This window comes from Hydra vulgaris, chromosome 12 (genome assembly GCF_038396675.1).
Source record: "Hydra vulgaris chromosome 12, alternate assembly HydraT2T_AEP".
Taxonomy (NCBI): Eukaryota; Metazoa; Cnidaria; class Hydrozoa; order Anthoathecata; family Hydridae; genus Hydra; species Hydra vulgaris.
In genome coordinates this window covers 75,243,629-75,262,152 of record NC_088931.1, presented here as the reverse complement: position 1 = coordinate 75,262,152, position 18,524 = coordinate 75,243,629, and the positions used below count along the sequence as shown (strand labels likewise).

The following is an 18,524-nucleotide window of genomic DNA, read 5'->3' as shown; positions in this document are numbered from 1 at the left end:
CAGTTTCCATGAAATATCAGTAGTGAACAATAGTCCAAGAAGATGTAAAGAAGAGGACTTAGTGAGAGGGTAGCATAAAAATGAAAGACTTTTTGTCTAGACAGGAGTATAAAATTGAGTCATCAGCAAGTAGAGTCTTGACAACCTTACACTTTAGATGTAAGGTTGTCAAGAAGATCATTGATGTAGATTTTTTTTTTCAATTTAAGATCACCTCCCCAAGGCCATGGAGGCCACTACAGTCGAGGAGGCTAAATTAGTTGTGGTTACAAACCTTCTCTCAACTCTATAACTCCGAAACATGAAACTTAACAAACAAGGCCGCTGTGCTGAGAAACAAGTTTAGTGCGGTACTACCAGGAATGTGGTGAGGATCAAACTCGGAACTTCTCTCTTATAAGGCAAGCGCTCTACTACTACACCACTACCGCTTTAGAAGCAAAAATGATAAGAATACCGATAAACAAAATGGAACCAAGGATAGAATCTTAAGGTACCAAGAAGTTATAAGAAGGAATAAAGAAGAGTCAAGAATGACTTTGATAAAGCGGTTAGAAAGAAATGATTTGATAATCTCAAAAACTTTCCGAAAGTCTCTAGAGCCTAACTTTTGGGATAGGATGCAAGATTTAGTGAACTGGGAGTAGTGGAGCTTAACATCAGACAGCACCTTTTCGCATTGATTTCTTGCCATAATAAATAGGTATTTGTTCACACAAAAGTTGTTCTTTTGAAAAAGATGAAAAAAATTATTACTATTAGAAATAGCAGCTGCAAAAGTAGGTGAAAACAATGGAGTAGAATGAGACTTGACATGGAACCAACAAGAATCCAAGAGGTTGCGTAGGAGGCGTATTTATCAGCGGAGAGAGAAAAGACATCAGCCCAAGGACTGTTACAAAGAAAATCCTTGAAGGAATCTAAATCAGCTTTAGGATAATAGTAGTAAGTAGTGTGATGATAGGCGAGTCCAAAGAATAAGAATACGAGATGAAAGATTTATAGAGATGATTGCATGTTCAGAACCACCTAAGGGAGAAAGAGGAGAAACTGAACACAAGCTAGGGTCAGAGAAAAGACACAAATTATGGAGTGAAGGGAAGTGATTAGGGTTGTCTGGAAAATGAGTCACAAAGTTAACTACCTGAGTAAGAGATTGAGAAATGCAGAAGTTATGGGCTTTAGTGCTAGCAGGGTCAGTGGTGTTACAGCTAAGCTATTCAGTGTGATAAGCATTAAAGTCTCCAATAACAACAATATTGACAGGGGTAAATAGAAAGGGCATGGTCAATTTGAACAGAAATTATATCTAAAAGACTGAAGTCTTAGGAAGAAGAAGAACAATAAAGAACAAAGAGAAAGGTGATAGAGTGAAGAGGTTCTAAGTGGAAGCTCATAAAAGAATGGTTAAAGAATTCATACCTGATATCAAAACAAATAGGTGAGTTGATGCTTATGTATAACCCAAGTCAAGCATGTGACTATTGCGAATCAAAGGTCTTTGCGAATCAAAGGGTAGTACCTATCAAAACTGAGATCTGAAGAAGTAACAGTGGAATTTAAATGAGTTTCACAAAGAGCAATCAAGTCTGGTGAGTTTTACAAAAGGTGAGATTCAACTTATGAATGGTTGCTTTGTAGACCATGAATATTTGTAAAAGATATATTAAAACAGTTAGATGGTAGGGATGGTTTTTTATGTTTAATGTTTTGGGTTACTTTTGGCATAATTTAAGTTTAAAGAGAACTTTACTCATAAATAGAGCACAACATCCCAATTGATGAGCTATGCAGTTGGATCAATCCTGCTAATTAACCCAAAGTCATAACTTAGAGCTCATTATATTGTCCTGACAAAGCAATGATCTATATTTTATAGTTTTTAAGTTGTAACCATGTAATCTGCACATAATAGTTTACAGATTTACTTATGTGTAACTTTAAGATGTTATCTAACTTATAATTTGTAAAGTATTTCAGTTTTTTTTACAACTATGTTAGTTCCTAAAAAATTACCGATTTTGATAATAACATTACAGACAGGGGTGTGGAGTTGAAAAAAAAAGTACAGACTCCGACTCCAAATTTTCAGAGTATGACTTCGACTCCAAAGCAAAATTTTTGAAAAATTCTTTGAATTCTTTAAAAAATACTACGCAATTAAAAAAATTTTTTTTGTATATGTATATGAAAGTATATGAAAAGTTCTTTGAAGGTTAAATATTTTGTACATGCATGTGCAATACCAAGAAGTTTTACTATTGGAGTCAGAGTCACAATTTTGTTCAGCAACTCTGACTCCAACTCCGCTAAAAATGTTGCAACTGCAACTCCACAACTCCGACTCCACAGCCCTAATTACAGATTTTTTAGTTGAACTTTAATCCTATTTGAATTTCGTTGTAGTATATGTGTTATATTTTGCTTGAATTTTTTTTTGAGTTTAAAGTGATAAATTGAATAGACTTTTTGTCTGATGTTTCTTTCATTTTCAAAGTTTCTCTCTAAGTATTTAACTCCAATGCCTAAATAAATTTTTTTTGAAACAATATTGAAGTACTTTTATTTTTTAATTTTACTTTTTAAACTCTTATTTAAAAGATGTATGTATTTAGTTTAAAATACACTCATAAGTTAATTCCTTATATAGGGTTGTCCACAAGTTACACGTATTTCGTTTTTCCCTCTTTCCAACCCTCCCCCCTCTTTGTCACAATATCTCAACTCTTTAGTAACAATTTTTGTATGAGTTGGATGACCCCTAATTTAGTTTATTTAGTGTTTAATTTGCTTAAAAAGTAAAACTTTTTTTTTAGTTGTTTTAACTATTTTTGTTGGTAATCAGACATTACAATGTGATAAGAAAAATAAACCTCAAACATATTTTTTAATGTTCTTTTTAAAATATGTTTTGTATTTTAATTAAATTAGATATTGCTAACAAATTTGAAGAAGATAATTGCAGAAGAGAAATGTCGGTTAAAATCTGATAAATCAGCTGAGGTGGAAAAATTTGTTGAGGTAATAACAAAGCACAATGTATTAAAGTATGTATATTCACATATCAACCCTCGGAATTAGGAAAACTGAGGTCTGAAATAATTTGCCGGCCTCAATCTTTTAAAGGTCGGCATCAGGTTGGCAAGATAAATTTGATTCAAAAGTCTTACTATAAAGCATATAAGCGAGGTCGGCAATTTTTTTCCGATTTCAAACACTTTTAGTTTGGCATTGCCAAATGCCGACCCTTATTCCGAGGGCTGATTATATATATTTATGTATGTATATATTATTTTACATATTATATTATTTTTAACATATACATATGTATTAGGATAAAATTATCATAGGTTATGAACCTGGTTTTTGTTTGAGTTAGTTATAAATGTTTTATGTACTTTTAGTATATATATATATTAACATTTTTCATAACTTACATAACTAATTTTATTGAATTCATTCTAAAACTTTATTTTCATTTAGTTATGTTGCTTTTTAACTATTTTATTTGAAATAAATGAGTTCCATCTAAGATTTTTTTGTTTAAAAATGTTTCATTAAATAAAAAAATTTAGTCCTTATTAAACTGTCCTCATCAAAGAAGGCATTGATACATGTCAGTCATTGATACATGTACTTTGATTCATAGCAAATATTAGTGAAAAACCTAAAACAAAACAAAAAATTAGTTTTTCTAATTTTTATTCATGATCATTATATTGTATCATATCAAAAATACATTTGCTGTTAATTACTTAAAAAAAAAGTTTTTTAAGACAAATCTGGAATTATGGTCTTTGGTATATATTTGCCAATATATAATTCCAGGTTATGCAAATGTGTTTGTAATATTTTTTGCAGGAAACAATTTAAATAAGAGATATTTAGCAAGGCTTGGAATATTGTAAACAGTTATTGCTTTTTCAGGGTGATTATTATGCATGTTATTAAAAGCTACTTTAAATTTTGCCAAAATATTTCAGACAGCAATGTCAAGGGGTTGGAGTTTATAGTGTGTTTGTGGTGAAAATGACAAATAAACTATTCCATTATCACAAAAATAGTTAATTGCGTTAAATTAAGTGCAAGGTTGCTCATGGTTATTCCAAAGCAAAACGATAAGTTTTTTCTTTGCTGGAATTTGTATATTTTTGATTCTAAAAACAGTTGACTGTTTTTCAAACAGGCTTAGACCAGTAATTTCTCAAAAGTGACCAGTTCACCTCTTTTCAACAAAGCAATTGCTCAGTGTTTTTTCTGCTAACACCTATGGAGTTTTTTAAACTGTTGTAATACTGGTTTTATCAAAATTCACTATTCAGTTGGTACCAAAAGTTGTATATTGATACAATGTCTTCTAAATTAGGAAAAATTGTTTCTACAGCAGACAGTACAGTAGATAATTAGGTAACGCTTGTATTTTCAGGTTTTCTTGAACTAATACTATCTCAAGAATTATTTCTAAATTGTTTTTGCATTGATAAGCTCATAAACTTGTGTTAAAGTGAATTTTACATTTTATTATATATTTATTATCTTTTTTTCTGTTGTAAAATTTTAATGTGATGTATATTTAAATAATTTTTTTTCTCCTTTTTCAGCTCTACTTTTTTTATGCTTTATACTGTCAGGGTAGCCACTGGTCATTGAAATCATGGAAATGTCATAAAATTTTATTTGGTCATGGAAAAGGTCATGAAATTCCTAATTTTTCATTGAATGACAAGGAAAATATGAAGGAACTATGAATCTTTATTTTTTTCTACTTGTAATGTTTTTAAAATATTTGCAAACAAAAGAAACTAGTCTAAGACCTTTTTGAAAAAGATATTGCTGTGTAATTATCATTTTGTTGCAATCAGTCAGGTTATGTCACTATTTTCAGAAGATAGTAGTAGTAATAAAATGCTGCAACAGGTTTCCCTGTATAACCTATAGGTTATGGCAGCCTTATCTACTACATACTCAAATTCATATTTAAATCAATATATAAAAACTACATGTAGTGTATTGATTTAAGTATAAATTTAGATCAATATATAAAAACTACATATAGTGCACACAAACCTTGACGGTAATGCACTCCAATGATTTGCTACTCAATTTGTAAAAATACTCTTTGCTCGCAACTTTGTGCAAATTCTCTCAACATTTTTAGATGATGTTCTCTAGTTTTATTGGATTTGAAACCCCAACACGCAGAACATGGTGTTTACTTGATGAGACAATGTCTATCTTGCTAATAATTTTGTATGCTTGCATCAGATCCCCCTCTAATTTGACGGGTTTCTAAAGAAGTTAAATTTTGTAGATACAGACAATCTTTGTATAAAAGTTGATGAAGGTATTAAACAGGTAGCTTGTCTTAGTTATTTTTTCAATTTTATCAATATCATTCTTGTTGATACATTGCTGGCTGCTACTACGAATTCCAAATGAGGTTGTGCAAATGTTGTGTTTAGAATTTTAGGTAATTGTGAAATCATGTGACTGAATGTACGATACAACATGCCTAGAACACATTTATTAATACCAAGTAGAAAATTTTTTATAACATTAGGGCCCTAATGAGGTTTTTTTTTGGGGGAGGGGCACAAGACTGATAACAGTTACTGGAAAAGACTAAAGCACTTTACAAAATGAAGTAGAAAGCTTTTTTATTTATTAACAATTTCAGATGAAACTAATTCATCCAAGCTCGTAAACTATAGCATTAAATCTGCTAAAAGTCCTCCATATATAAAAAAAATGTTTTTGATTGAAAATGATTTAATTGATTTAAATAAAAATATAAAATTTTATAAAGTAAACAACAAATCCTGACAGTATTGAGTATAGCTCTCTTTAAGAACGTCCTTACACCCATATATAAAAAGGCTGAACAAAATCTGATAAATATTGTAAACAATTAACAAATAAAGTAAACACCTTTTAATTAATCATGATGTTTTCAACAGACAACATCATGGTTAATTAAAAAGTATTTACTTACAGTAAATTAAATGGTACTTCCAATTGTTTTATCACTTAAAAAGATCACATGGATAGTTTTTTAAACAACCTAGCTGTTTGGCTATCCAGCAAAAAGTGGGAAGAGTTTTTAAATTTTTTCTATCAAAAATCAACAGTGAATTTAGAAATAAAGTTGGTGTCAATCAATGGAAAAATACACAAAGTGTCATATATTGGTTTATACAATAAATTAAAGCAAAAACATCTATAGAAATTTTTTATTTTCGTTTTTATTACTATTATTATTATTTTTATTGTTATTATTATTATTGTTATTGTTTTATTATTATGACAAGATGCTTTGCTGCTAAAATTAAAAAAAAATGGTTTTTTGTAATAATGGTTCATGGAAATTAAAATTTAAAAAGATAAGATTTCAATAAATTTATTTTTTATGTTATATTTGATATTATATTTTTTTGTAAAGCTATGAAAAGATAAAATTTTAGTAAATTTATTTTTCATTTTATATTTTATCTTATATTTTTTGTAATGCAGTTAGTTATAAATAATATCTTTATAAGTAAATAATTTTTTTCTTCTTATTTTTTAGTGTAGCGAACTGCTAAAACTAAAGCAATATGAGCTTGCAAGCTTGCAAGCAACATTAAATAGTTTGAAAAAAGAAGATACTGATGTAAGGGGGAAAATATTTTCAAGTTTTTTAATAATTACATACATATACAAATACTTAGATACATACATATATACAAACATGGATAAATACATTTCAGTTTATTAACAGTAGTAGTAGTCATTGTTGCCATTATTGTTGTTGTTGTTACTGTAGTAGTAGTAGGTGGTGGTAGCAGTAGCAGTATTAATAATGATTGTTGTAATATTTATTTCAACTGTAATAATTGTATTTTTTATAATAGTGCTTTGAAAAAGAATGTCTAATGCAGTTGGAAAAAATTCGCGAGGAAGATCAATTATTAGAGAATGAAGTAAAAAAATTAGATCAACTCCATGAATCCCTGGTTCAACATCTGCTTCAACTTCGCAAAAGGTTATTTTAAAAATATGTTTTGAATTTAGAGACTAAATAAAAATGCAACAACTGAATAACAAATATTCTTAAAAATGTTATTTGTTGTTTTAAATTTCTAATATTACCTTTGATTGTTAAATTTTTGATAAAGTATTTTTTTCAGTATTCACTTTTGTAAAACTATGATGTTTCACTTCTTGTTTCCTTGTATATGTTGTTAAATTGCATTACATTTAAAAAAATATATAGTTAAAAACAATTTTTAAAAATAAATTATTTATTAGCTTTTTTTATCACCGCTTTAAATAATCTTTAATTAATAGTCAAATGAAAAAAGCGTTTTAAAGGAACTTTTAATTGAGTTCCAGTGGAATTTAATTGACCATATTCATAACCAAAAAATTCTATTGTCTGTTAAATAAAAAGCAATGAAGCCCCATTGCTCTTGACATATCAAAAGGTTATGATGAAAACATGCAAGTTGGTCTTCTCCATAAGCTCTTTATCTCGTGTATTTGTTTTTAAAGTTATTCATTTTTTTCTGATTACCATAATAAAGTTGTCTTCAATAGACAACACTCTTTATTACGAGTAGTCTCTGTGGTATTTTTTATCAAAAGATAAAACCTTTTATCTTTTGCCATTTTTCATCACTATTAACAGTTTTCTGACAGACTACTAATGTGGTATTGTTTCCTAATGATACAACTATGTACCTCATAAAGTTTTATGATACCTCATAAAATTTCATTACTTACTTTCCATTGCTTAAAACAACCAATCAAAAACAACCAATCAAAAACTTTAGGCTGTCTTTATGACAGCTTAGAGTTCATAATGGTTAGGGAATTATAACCTAGACAATTTTATTATTTAAAGGGATTATTTTAGGATCTTATATTTAAGGAATTATAACTCATACAACTTTATTATAACACACCTGTTGTTTTCTTCTGATAGTTATTGAAGCAGGTGTTTATTGTTGACCATAGACTTACTAAGCAAATTTAGTTATCGAAAGATTGTTACTACCAAAATTTACTGCTATACTCTACAGTTAAAACTGCTATCGGAGGAATTTTCTATAATTTTAAAAATAATAAAAAATAATATCCAAAGAAAACGAGCGTGAACAAATAAGTTTACTTTTATGATAAATAAGCTATAATATATACTATATCATATTTATATAAATTATTCTTCAATTGTAGAAAAGATTTATATATTATTAATAGATCCATTAAATTTTAAAACAAATGTTATTATGATATTTTAATGCACACGCTGTTACAAGCATATCTGTGTAATTTTACATGCATATCTTTACAATATGTGTTAGTTATGTATAAAATTAAAATATGCATGTACTTTGACACACAAATATATATATATATATATATATATATATATATATATATATATATATATATATATATATATATTTCACTCCAGCTCTAATCAACGTTTTCTATTACTCTATGACAGATGTATTAGACTAATTATCTACATTTTCCATTATTCTATGACTCAGGTTTCACACCTTTCATCTTTTGTTTGACTAACAAATAAAATTAATGTTTGTTTTCACTATATATTAAATAAAATATATAAAATTATACATAACTATATATAAAATAAAATTTTCACTATATATTAAAATCACTATATATTAAATATTTGTAATTAACAGTTTTATACTTGAAATCCACAGGTCACTCTGTGCTCCAAGCTGTTACAGAAGAGAGATCAGATTAGAGATTAACTGCTTGCTCTAAGAGATCAAAAGTGAAGAACATTTATCAAGACAAGAGTATAAAGTAGAGTTGTCAGCAAATAGATCCACTTTAGATGTAAGATTGTCAAAAAAGTTATCAATGTAAAGAAATGATACAGGAGCAAGGATGGGGCCTTGCAGTACTCCTAAAGTTACTAGAAATGAAGAAGAGCGTAGGCCTTTAAGAATGACTTTAATACTGCGGTTAGATAGATCCTTATCATAAGATAGTTGGAGAGGTCTGAGTGCTTTCTAGAGTTTTTAAATTTTGGAACCACTTATTTACCACTTAATAATAGTTTGGCATAGATTGAAGAGAGTTCTTGTGTTCAAGTTCAACACCTTTGTAAGACTATAATAAAAATGTTGGCAGAACCACAAGCCATAGAAAATTATAGTTGAGAATTTACTTTAGCATCAGAAACTGGAGTGATTTGGATGTCTTACAATGGGTTAATTTGTTTAACTGGAATGGCAAGAAAAGTATGGCCATTACATTCAAGAGTCAAATTAGAGGAAAATTTCTTTGCACATAACTTTGCCTTATTCTTGGGAGAAGTAATAAGATCAGACCCATGAATTAAAGATGTAATTTCAGACTTACTTTAGTTAATGACACTCTTAAAGATTTTTCAATATACTCTAAAACTTAACATCTGAGATGAGATACAAGATTTAGTAAACTGAGTTTAATGGAGCTCTGCATCAGACAGAACTCTTCTACATTATCTTCTCCCAATAATAAAAAGACATTTGTTCTTAAGAGAGATGTTCTGGTAAAACACACAAATAAAATGATAACGGTTTAATATACCAATTGCGCAAGAAGGTGTAAAATGCAAAGTAGAATTAGGTTTGATTTAAAACCAAAGAAAAGGAATGAAAACTTCAATACCTGCTTGGATCCAGGAGGTTAAATAAGAGGCCCATTTATGCAAACATAATATGGATATATATGGGTATGAACATATATGTTTCTTATTTATTTAGATGCTGACATTCAATATCTTAACATATTTGTAGAAACTTTATTATTTATATGGTGTAGTGGAAACAATATATTTTTTATGTTTGGAAATATATTTATTATTACACATTTTATATTTGCAAGTGCCAAAGTCACTGGCCAATTTTTTTCATTAGAGAAATTATTTTTCCACATGTTTTTCAATGTAATTCAATTATATTTTTATATTAATATCTTGTAGCCATACCCTTTTCAGTGATAACAGCTGCACAACGATGTGGCACTGGCTCAATTAATCGATTAATACAGGTGGAGTTAGTGAGATCGCTCTCAAGATCAGGTACTAAGAGAACAAAAATTGATGACTTTTTGTCCAAAAAATATAATTCTGTCATTATCAAATTACTTTAGAGGTGAGATTGTCAAGAAGATCGTTAGAAGAGAAACAGGATGCCAGTCCAGCATGCCAAGCTTTATCAAAAGCTTTTGAAATGTCAAAAATAATAGACCATGCTTTGTCGCCTCTATATAATGCATGATAATGCGTTTATGTTATAACAGATAACTGTAGAACAAGATGCTCAAAATCCATAGTCAGAGAGTATGTTATTAGACTCATGATGAGAGATTAAATGTTTGTTACTAAAAGGTTCAAAGACCCTTGTTAGTAATAGAGAAAAGATTGATGGTAGGTATAGGGTTCTTCAGAGTTTTTAAAGATTGGAACCACAGATGCCATTTTCCACCAGGCAAAAAAACAAAATTCAGTTAAAAAATTTTCAAATAGTTTAGAGAGATTTGAGGTGAATTTTTTTGGAATTGTATTTTTTTTATATTTGCTCTAAATTTGGCTTCTTGTGTATTCGCGTTTTAAAAAATTTTATTTTTTGAGCACCCCTAATCCAGACATTTATTAGTTTTATTTTCATTTTTTATTTATTTTAAACCAGTAATTAATGCAACATAAAAAAGTAACAACAAACTCTAAATATTGATTACAAATTTTTCTTAACTTCCATCTTTTATTCATAATGCTTTCATCGCTCATGACGTTTTTAAGAATATCTTTGGAAAGTGTTTTTAAAGTAAAATGTTTTTGTCTATATTAAAAATATATAAATAATTATGCTTGTACTAAAAATATTCATTTTATCTGGAAAAAGGGCTGCTTCTTATTTGATAATCATCTGGACTAATTAATTTATTAACTGTTTACTGTAGCTATTCATATACTGTACAGAAAAGATTAGTTGACTCAATAAGGTTATGTTCATGAACTTCTTTGTTGCTTTGAGAACAATGCCAGAGTGTTCTACTCTGATCATTTATTAATTTATTAAATATGATATAGATTATTTTAATGTGCTGTAATAGTTAAACTAAAATATCATATAAAATTCCAAACCGTAAGTAAAATTTTTTAATCAGAGTATGAATTATACATTTTATTATCATGTTTCGAACTTTTAGAAAATTTGTATTTTACACCAATATGAATAATCAAGAATTTAAAGAGCATTCCAAAGCAAATGATAAAAATTCTCCGTGGTTTCATTTTATAAGAGAAAAAGTAGTGTGATAAATGCAAATTGTGTAAGTGAATAATAAAAACACACGGAGGCTCTTCAAGCAGTCTTTCATACCCATTTAAAAAAAGTTCATGAAATCTATTTATTAGAAAGAGATGTAGGTAGCACCACAGTTTTAGATTCTTCAGAATTTGTACAGAAATCAAAACCTTCTGTAACAAAAACAACTTTTTTAAAAGTGATAAAATGGATGACTCATTATCAGCTATTTTAGCTAGGATGACTGCATGTGATGGTTTATCCTTCAACATTATCTGCACATATGATATCAGAAAAGCCTTAACAGCCAGAGACTTTTCTATCATACCAAAGGGTTACAAAACAATGGATTACAAAATTCACAAAGTCTTGAATTACAGTAGAAATATACAAGACCAAGTAGTTAAAGAATTATCGAGCAGAATTGTTAATGGAAACAGATTTTCTCTAACTTTCGATGAATGGGCATCGGTAAGAAATAGACGTTACATAAATATTAATGTACACTCTGACAAAGAATTTCGGAATCTAGGATTGATTTGTGTTTTTAAAACAATTCCAGCAGAAAAATGTGTTGAGCTTGTGAATGATAGGTTAAGTGATTTTGAGCTTTCAATGAAGAGTATTGTAGGTATTACCACTGATGGCACTGCAGATATGACAAAGGTTGTTAGGTTATTTAAAGCACATCAGCAGCTATGTTTAGCACATGGAATTCAGTTGGCTATTATAAGTGTACTCTACAAAAAACCCAATAATGAGGCTAGTCTGCATAATGAAGAAGATGCCAACGTTACATTTGTTACTACACCCAGATTTGAAAAAGAGCAGAATTCCACAGATGATGACGAATTAATTGATGAAGATTATGAAAATAGAAATGGTTTACTCATAATTTCCATTGAAAATGATGAAAGTTCTTTTCTGGTACATCAGCAAATGTTATCATTAATTAAAAAAGTTCGTAAAGTGGTCAAAATATTTCGATCTTCGCCTACAAAAAATGACAAAACGGCAGATTGCTTACAGTTGAAACAATCTAACGACAGGATGCAACTTATCTGCAGATGCTGATATTCAATTTATGATGAAATCAATGACTGACCATCTATGTTCATTAAGTTATGAATAAAAAACAGCTTTAAAAGTACGTATTCTTGAACGAAATTTCAAGTGTTTTGCAATATTTACATGACGGAAACTCCAATAAAATTCCAAAAGATGATGAAGCCGATAAAAGTTATGAATTATTTATGAGCATTACCGAAGCTGCAATTGCAAAAGTTATTGTTCTACAGATACAACGTCTGATACATCTACAGATACATCTACTTCAGCCAACGTTTCAAATTCAGATACAAATATAATATTTAATGTCGATTATGATGAATTTGATTAAAGAAATGAAATATTCTTGACTTTAAATGAAAAGTTGGGGAGGGCATTAAATTTGCTCGAAAAAAATCTGCACCAGATTACCTGAGGGTGGAATCGACCGAAGCAAAAAAGATCTCACACGTTCAATAAAAAAAGAAATGTCATTTTTTATCAACTGCAGAAAAAATCATTTTTTACCAACTGCAGAAAAAGTAGGACTTTAAAATATTATGTTTTCTTCCTTTTCTTATGATTAATATATAACTATATTATGATTAATATATAACTAACATTTTACTGAACTTTGTTTTTCTTTTTTTTATTCTTTAAATAAATAAATTTGTTTTTTTTAATTGCCAAACCAAATTTTAATTAAATTATTAATTCATTCGTTTTTATTTTAGGAAAAATAATAATACCGGTATTAATCCCGAGATTAGAAATTTTCAATACCGAAATACCGGTATTGGATATTTGGTCCGGTATTCCCAAGCCTATTTGCAATACATTTTTTTTTTTGTAATAAATGGTATAATGGTATAAGCAATAAGAAATGGTAAAATAGCAATAAGAAATAATAATGAACTTATGATAGACTCCGTGAAACACCATGTTTTTGTTTTCACCACATTTGATTGGTTTAATGTAACTTGAATTAATCTAGTTCTTTTTTATTAACAATGTATTTTGATCGTTGAGTGTCGTTTTATATTGTATATAGTTTTGCATAAGTTCGTAATCTTTTTTGCAATTTATTTACCGTTTGCAATTTCTTACAATTTTAATTATATTTTTTATCGGTGTACTGATTCTTTTTAATTTCCTCTTGGTTTAGACTATATATATATATATATATATATATATATATATACATACATACATACATACATACATACATACATACATACATACATACATACATACATATGTATGTTTATTATATATATATATATATATATATATATATATATATATATATATATATATATATATATATATATATATACATACTTTTATAATTCTCTTGTTATTCGTTAAATTCAGCTCAGAAGAATCACTAAGTAGGAGAAATCAAACAGAGGACGATTTAGCAGACTATATTATCGCATTTCATGAAAAGATCGAAGAAGGAAAGAAAAAAGCAAACGTACGTTTTTAAAAACTTATAAAAAAAAGTTTTTTTAAACTTTTTTGATAAGTTGTAAAATTTATAATTTATTATTTTTAGAAAGAATTTGAAGATTTTAACCAACTTCTATTGAGAGAGAAAACGCAAATGATTCATCAACTTAAAAGTTTAAATTCGTTGGAGATAGATAATGAATAATAAATGTTATTAAGAAATAATAAGCATAAAAACAATAAAATTTGAAAAAAGCCACTAAATACATATAATGTTAAAAATAGTTGTACATACTTTAGTGAAAAAAATATTTCATAAAATATTTATTTATAATAATATCTTTTAGATTTATAATGATAAACACATCATTACAAGGCAAAAAAAAACTAAAAATAAATTATGCCTAAAAATAAGAAAGGTAATACCCTAATTATGCAGGTTTTTTGCTCCTAGATATCTTTCGATTGCAAAAAGTATTTACGTCAAACTTTGCAAGCTAATCGATAATGATGCGATGCTAAAGTAAAAAAAAATTAATTTTTAAATCAAAAGTAAGACTTAATTTGGTTAGTTACAATAATTTTCCCCAATAATATTTGAAAAAGGTGTCATAAATAAAGAAGGAAAATATTCTTTTACACTTTTTTTAGTTAAGATCATAGTCTCTTATGTAAGGAATAAATGCTAAAATTTCAATATATTTGACAAGGCAGATTATAAGTTATATAGGGTCTAAGTTTAAAAAAATACAAAATTAAAAAAACTCATTAAAACTACGCAATTACTCTGAAATTTAAAAGGTCAGCTCAAACAACACAACTTTAATATTTCTAAAGTGTGTTTATAATCTGATCAGAATGGCGATTTCTTCCTAGTATTGTTTTTCCATCAGGAAGCATCCTGGTTGCTAAGACCGAAAAAAAATTTAATTTTTTCAAAATCAGCAAGTTAAATTGACCAGAAAATTTGAATTTTTTGAGGTATGTACCACCTTAAGATGCAAAGTTATAGTAATTATTTTTTTTTCATTTAAATATATAGATCAATGATAAGACAACATATACATCATTTAAAAGTTTATAGTATGGGCTGTTAAAAATAAAATAAGAACATCCGGAAAAATTTGGTACTATTTTTGTGTATTGAAAGTAAAAAATTACAAAAGTACAGGTTTTTTTGCCTTTATTTATTCATGATTAGATCATAAGATATAATCTTATGATCTAATCATGAAACCCTTTACAATATCAAATATAATACAGTTAATTCCCGATAACTCGAACCTCCAATGGACCAAGAAAATCGGTTTGACTTCACGAATTTTCGACTAATGCAAATTCTCGTTAAAAATGTCTTCGTATGAAATAATTTTTATTTCATTCATTACTAAAAAAAAAGCAAAATAACTAGTTAAGGCATGAAAAACTAAAGTGAGTTCATTTTTGCGTTTATCTTGAAAGGAAAAAAGTTATTTTTTTAGGTTTAAAAAACCGCAAGAATTTCTTAATGCTGTTAAATTTTTTTTTTTTTTGTAAGTAAAAAGAAAAAAATAAACAACATTAAGTTTTATTTCACAACATTTTTGTAGTTGTGAACTAAAAAAATGGAGAAAATTAATATATGACAAATTGTGCAAAGTGGTGGATTTAAATACATTATGACTAGGAGTCAGAAAAGACAATAAAAAATTTATTAAGAAAGATAGTAGAACTAACTCTTACTATGTGGCACTATGACATAAATCAAAAAAAATGAAATCCTGAAAGCTGGCTTGAAAGTAGAGTCATTCTTCGTTCAACTGGATTAAATGCACTTCTGTGTGGTGTATTTGTTGCAATTATTAAAGAATCCAAGAAAAAAGTTATGGAGTTGTGAATGGCTATTTTTCTCGCTTCGTGATACCTGAGGTTTTTATCTGGTCCTCCGTCAGTAAAAATCATAACAATTGGGTTTGTATTACCATTCAAATCCAACATAATGTGCTTAAATAGCAGTAGTTCATACAATTTTGCAAAATCTCTTGCGTGAGAATAAACTATTGACTTGCGTGTAAATAAGCTATTGACTTTGAATAATTTGCTGATCTTATTTAAATATAAGTAGGGTCCGAGTTACGCACAAATTCTTTTTTACCGAATCCATCTTTATCAATTTTCAGCCAAGCATAGACAGATGGAATAAGTTTATGGCATGGAACAATGACTAAATTATGGTAATTTTACTTTATATTCCATATGCATGATTATGGGAGCTTGTAAAATAGCTGCTGGGAGACCAACTAGCATTTTTGCTTTGTCATCTTGGCTCACTAAAGCAACTTCTGCTGGTCCCAAAAACGATACCGATTCCTCTAAATTTTCAATCGAAGCAAAAAATAGTTTCGTATCCGGACGATTTTTATAAAGTTCTTTTCCTGCTTTAATGAGTCTTACAGGAACAGTAGTGACATGCTTCTTGCCAGCAATTGTGTGAGAATTTTTAAGATGATAATAGACTGTTGGTATTTTGTTAGCTGCAGCGACACCGTGAGTGGCAATCTGAATAATTGTTGATAGTAATTCCATTTGGCTTTTAACAACAGAAGGGCTTCCAGCCTTTTCATGAATTCTTAATTTAGAGGCAATTTAAGGATGATCTTTTAAGGTCTCAGCCAAGAGTCTTTTCTTCCTTTCTCGAGACATTTTCTGTCATCTACAATTATCCTCAAGTGATTATAATTCTTCTTTGATATCATATTTTTTTCTAAATCTTACATCTGGAAATTGACTGACATGGATTTGTCTTTATGGTGCGAATGATTGATTTTGCTTTTATTTATCTTTAAATCCTTTCTTTCTTCCACTTCCAACTTTTCTTTCAATAGATTGAGTCTGTTTATATTGCCGCAAAATAAATCCAACTGATGATCGAGAAACACCGGTCATTTTTGAAATGTCAACTTGTGACAATTAAGGATTTTGGAGAAAAATTTCTAAAATTTTTTTTTGATTTAATATTTGTTTATTTATTTTAATCCGACAGCAATGATAACCAATACTTATTACCATTATACCATTATACCAATACTTATTACCAATACTTATTATCAAACAACAACACATAAGCTTCCATGTGCAAAAAAATTTAAAAAGTTTTTCAAGTAGTTTTTGAGTAATTAACGGTTAAAAGGTGATTAATTTCATCGTGTTCAACCAATAACTTAAAAAAAAAAAAAAGATGAATCATGTTCACACTTCTTCCTAAGTACGAAATTTATGTCAGAAAAAGCCTTTCATTTACAATTCATTTATTTCTATGGGTTCTACCAGATAACCATGAAATATACTTGCATTTTAAAATATCAACGTTTAGTGCAACTATTTCCAATGTTCAATTTTTTTTAATCATGAATGGTTTGCGCAAGTATCAAAGATGAATATGTTTTCATAGGTCTTTTTCATCTTATATCTAAAAAGTTTGAACTATTTAATTGTTATTCTTTTCCTAGGTAAAAGTACCTTTAAACCAAACAACAAATCTGATCTCTTTATTGTGAAGTTGTTATTACTAACAATGAGTAGCGTAGAAAGAGTTTATGTCGCCTAAAACGTAATCTAACTTGTGCCCCCTTCTATAAAAAGAACAACAACTGCATTTATAAAAAAGCTTTTTTAAACATAAGGTTATTTACAACTTGATTTTTAATCACAAAAAATTGACTTTGTTGCAACATTTTACAGGTTTATTTTTTTTGCTTTTCTGTAAGCAAAATCATCAATAAGGCTTTCATGGTCAATTTCATTACTCAGTTTCTATTCAATAGTATGGCAAGGTTTCTGCTCAATAGATAATATGACTACAGTTCTTAAACGTCATTGTAGATCTAAGGTGACTTTTATCAACTTTAGTTTTGAAAAACTTCTCTCACAACTAGTCACTCTTACTGCTATTGTAAGAAAAACTTATAGCAGTATAACTATATTAAAATCTGAATTTTCTAGACTGTAATTTAAAATGAACTACAAATGTTCAAGTGGACCATCATCGGTAAACAGAAATAAAACTTTTATGCCTTTTTAAAATATAAATTTAAATTATATTTTTCAGTAAGAATATAAACCTGTTTAAATATTGTAATGATATAATGGATCATTCTGTGAAGAGACTAAAATGTATCTCTTCTCAGCTTATTTACATATGACAACGCAGCACCACGGTTTCTCTTTTCTTTTTCTTTTTTTTTTAATATTTTTTTTTTATTTTGTTGTTTCTAATAATAATCCATAATTATGCCGAGATTATCACAAATTTGTTTTGCATAAACAACTGCTTTATTAACTATTTGGTTCCTACTCTGTTATAATAATCTAATCGGTTTTAGTTTGTTATCACATTATTTTATGTCTAATCCTTTTGTTTGGAGATCTTTGTATCATTTATTTCCCGAAGATCCAACTCCCACTATCCAAAAAAGCACAAAAACAAAACTAGTTTCAATTCAACCAACAGCACCCTAATATTTTATATAGCACATCTGTTTCCCTTTTTACAAATTAATTGCTTTACAGTATTTAAGATTTTGAGTCAATCTCTTACTCAGATAGTAACTAACTGTTTTTATATGCAAATATATCATGGGCAAGTACGAAACCATGAAAACTTAAACAAATTTATAGCTTACAAAAACATGCGTGCAGAATCATTTACTCTAAAAATAAGCGTGAACACGCCAA

The 18,524-nt window shown here is 28.2% G+C and overlaps 1 protein-coding gene across 1 annotated transcript in view; it reads left to right on the top strand.

Annotated features, from left to right (window-relative positions):
- Positions 1 to 14,134, top strand: part of LOC100213830 (kinetochore protein NDC80 homolog) — a 35,448-nt gene extending 21,314 nt beyond the window's left edge. The window contains exons 15-19 of the mRNA XM_065814451.1: positions 2,932 to 3,021; positions 6,566 to 6,649; positions 6,891 to 7,021; positions 13,734 to 13,836; positions 13,918 to 14,134. Of these exons, the coding sequence (XP_065670523.1) occupies positions 2,932 to 3,021; positions 6,566 to 6,649; positions 6,891 to 7,021; positions 13,734 to 13,836; positions 13,918 to 14,016 (507 nt within the window). The 3' untranslated portion in view covers positions 14,017 to 14,134. The remainder of the gene's footprint in view (positions 1 to 2,931; positions 3,022 to 6,565; positions 6,650 to 6,890; positions 7,022 to 13,733; positions 13,837 to 13,917) is intronic.
- Positions 14,135 to 18,524: the final 4,390 nt, after the last annotated feature.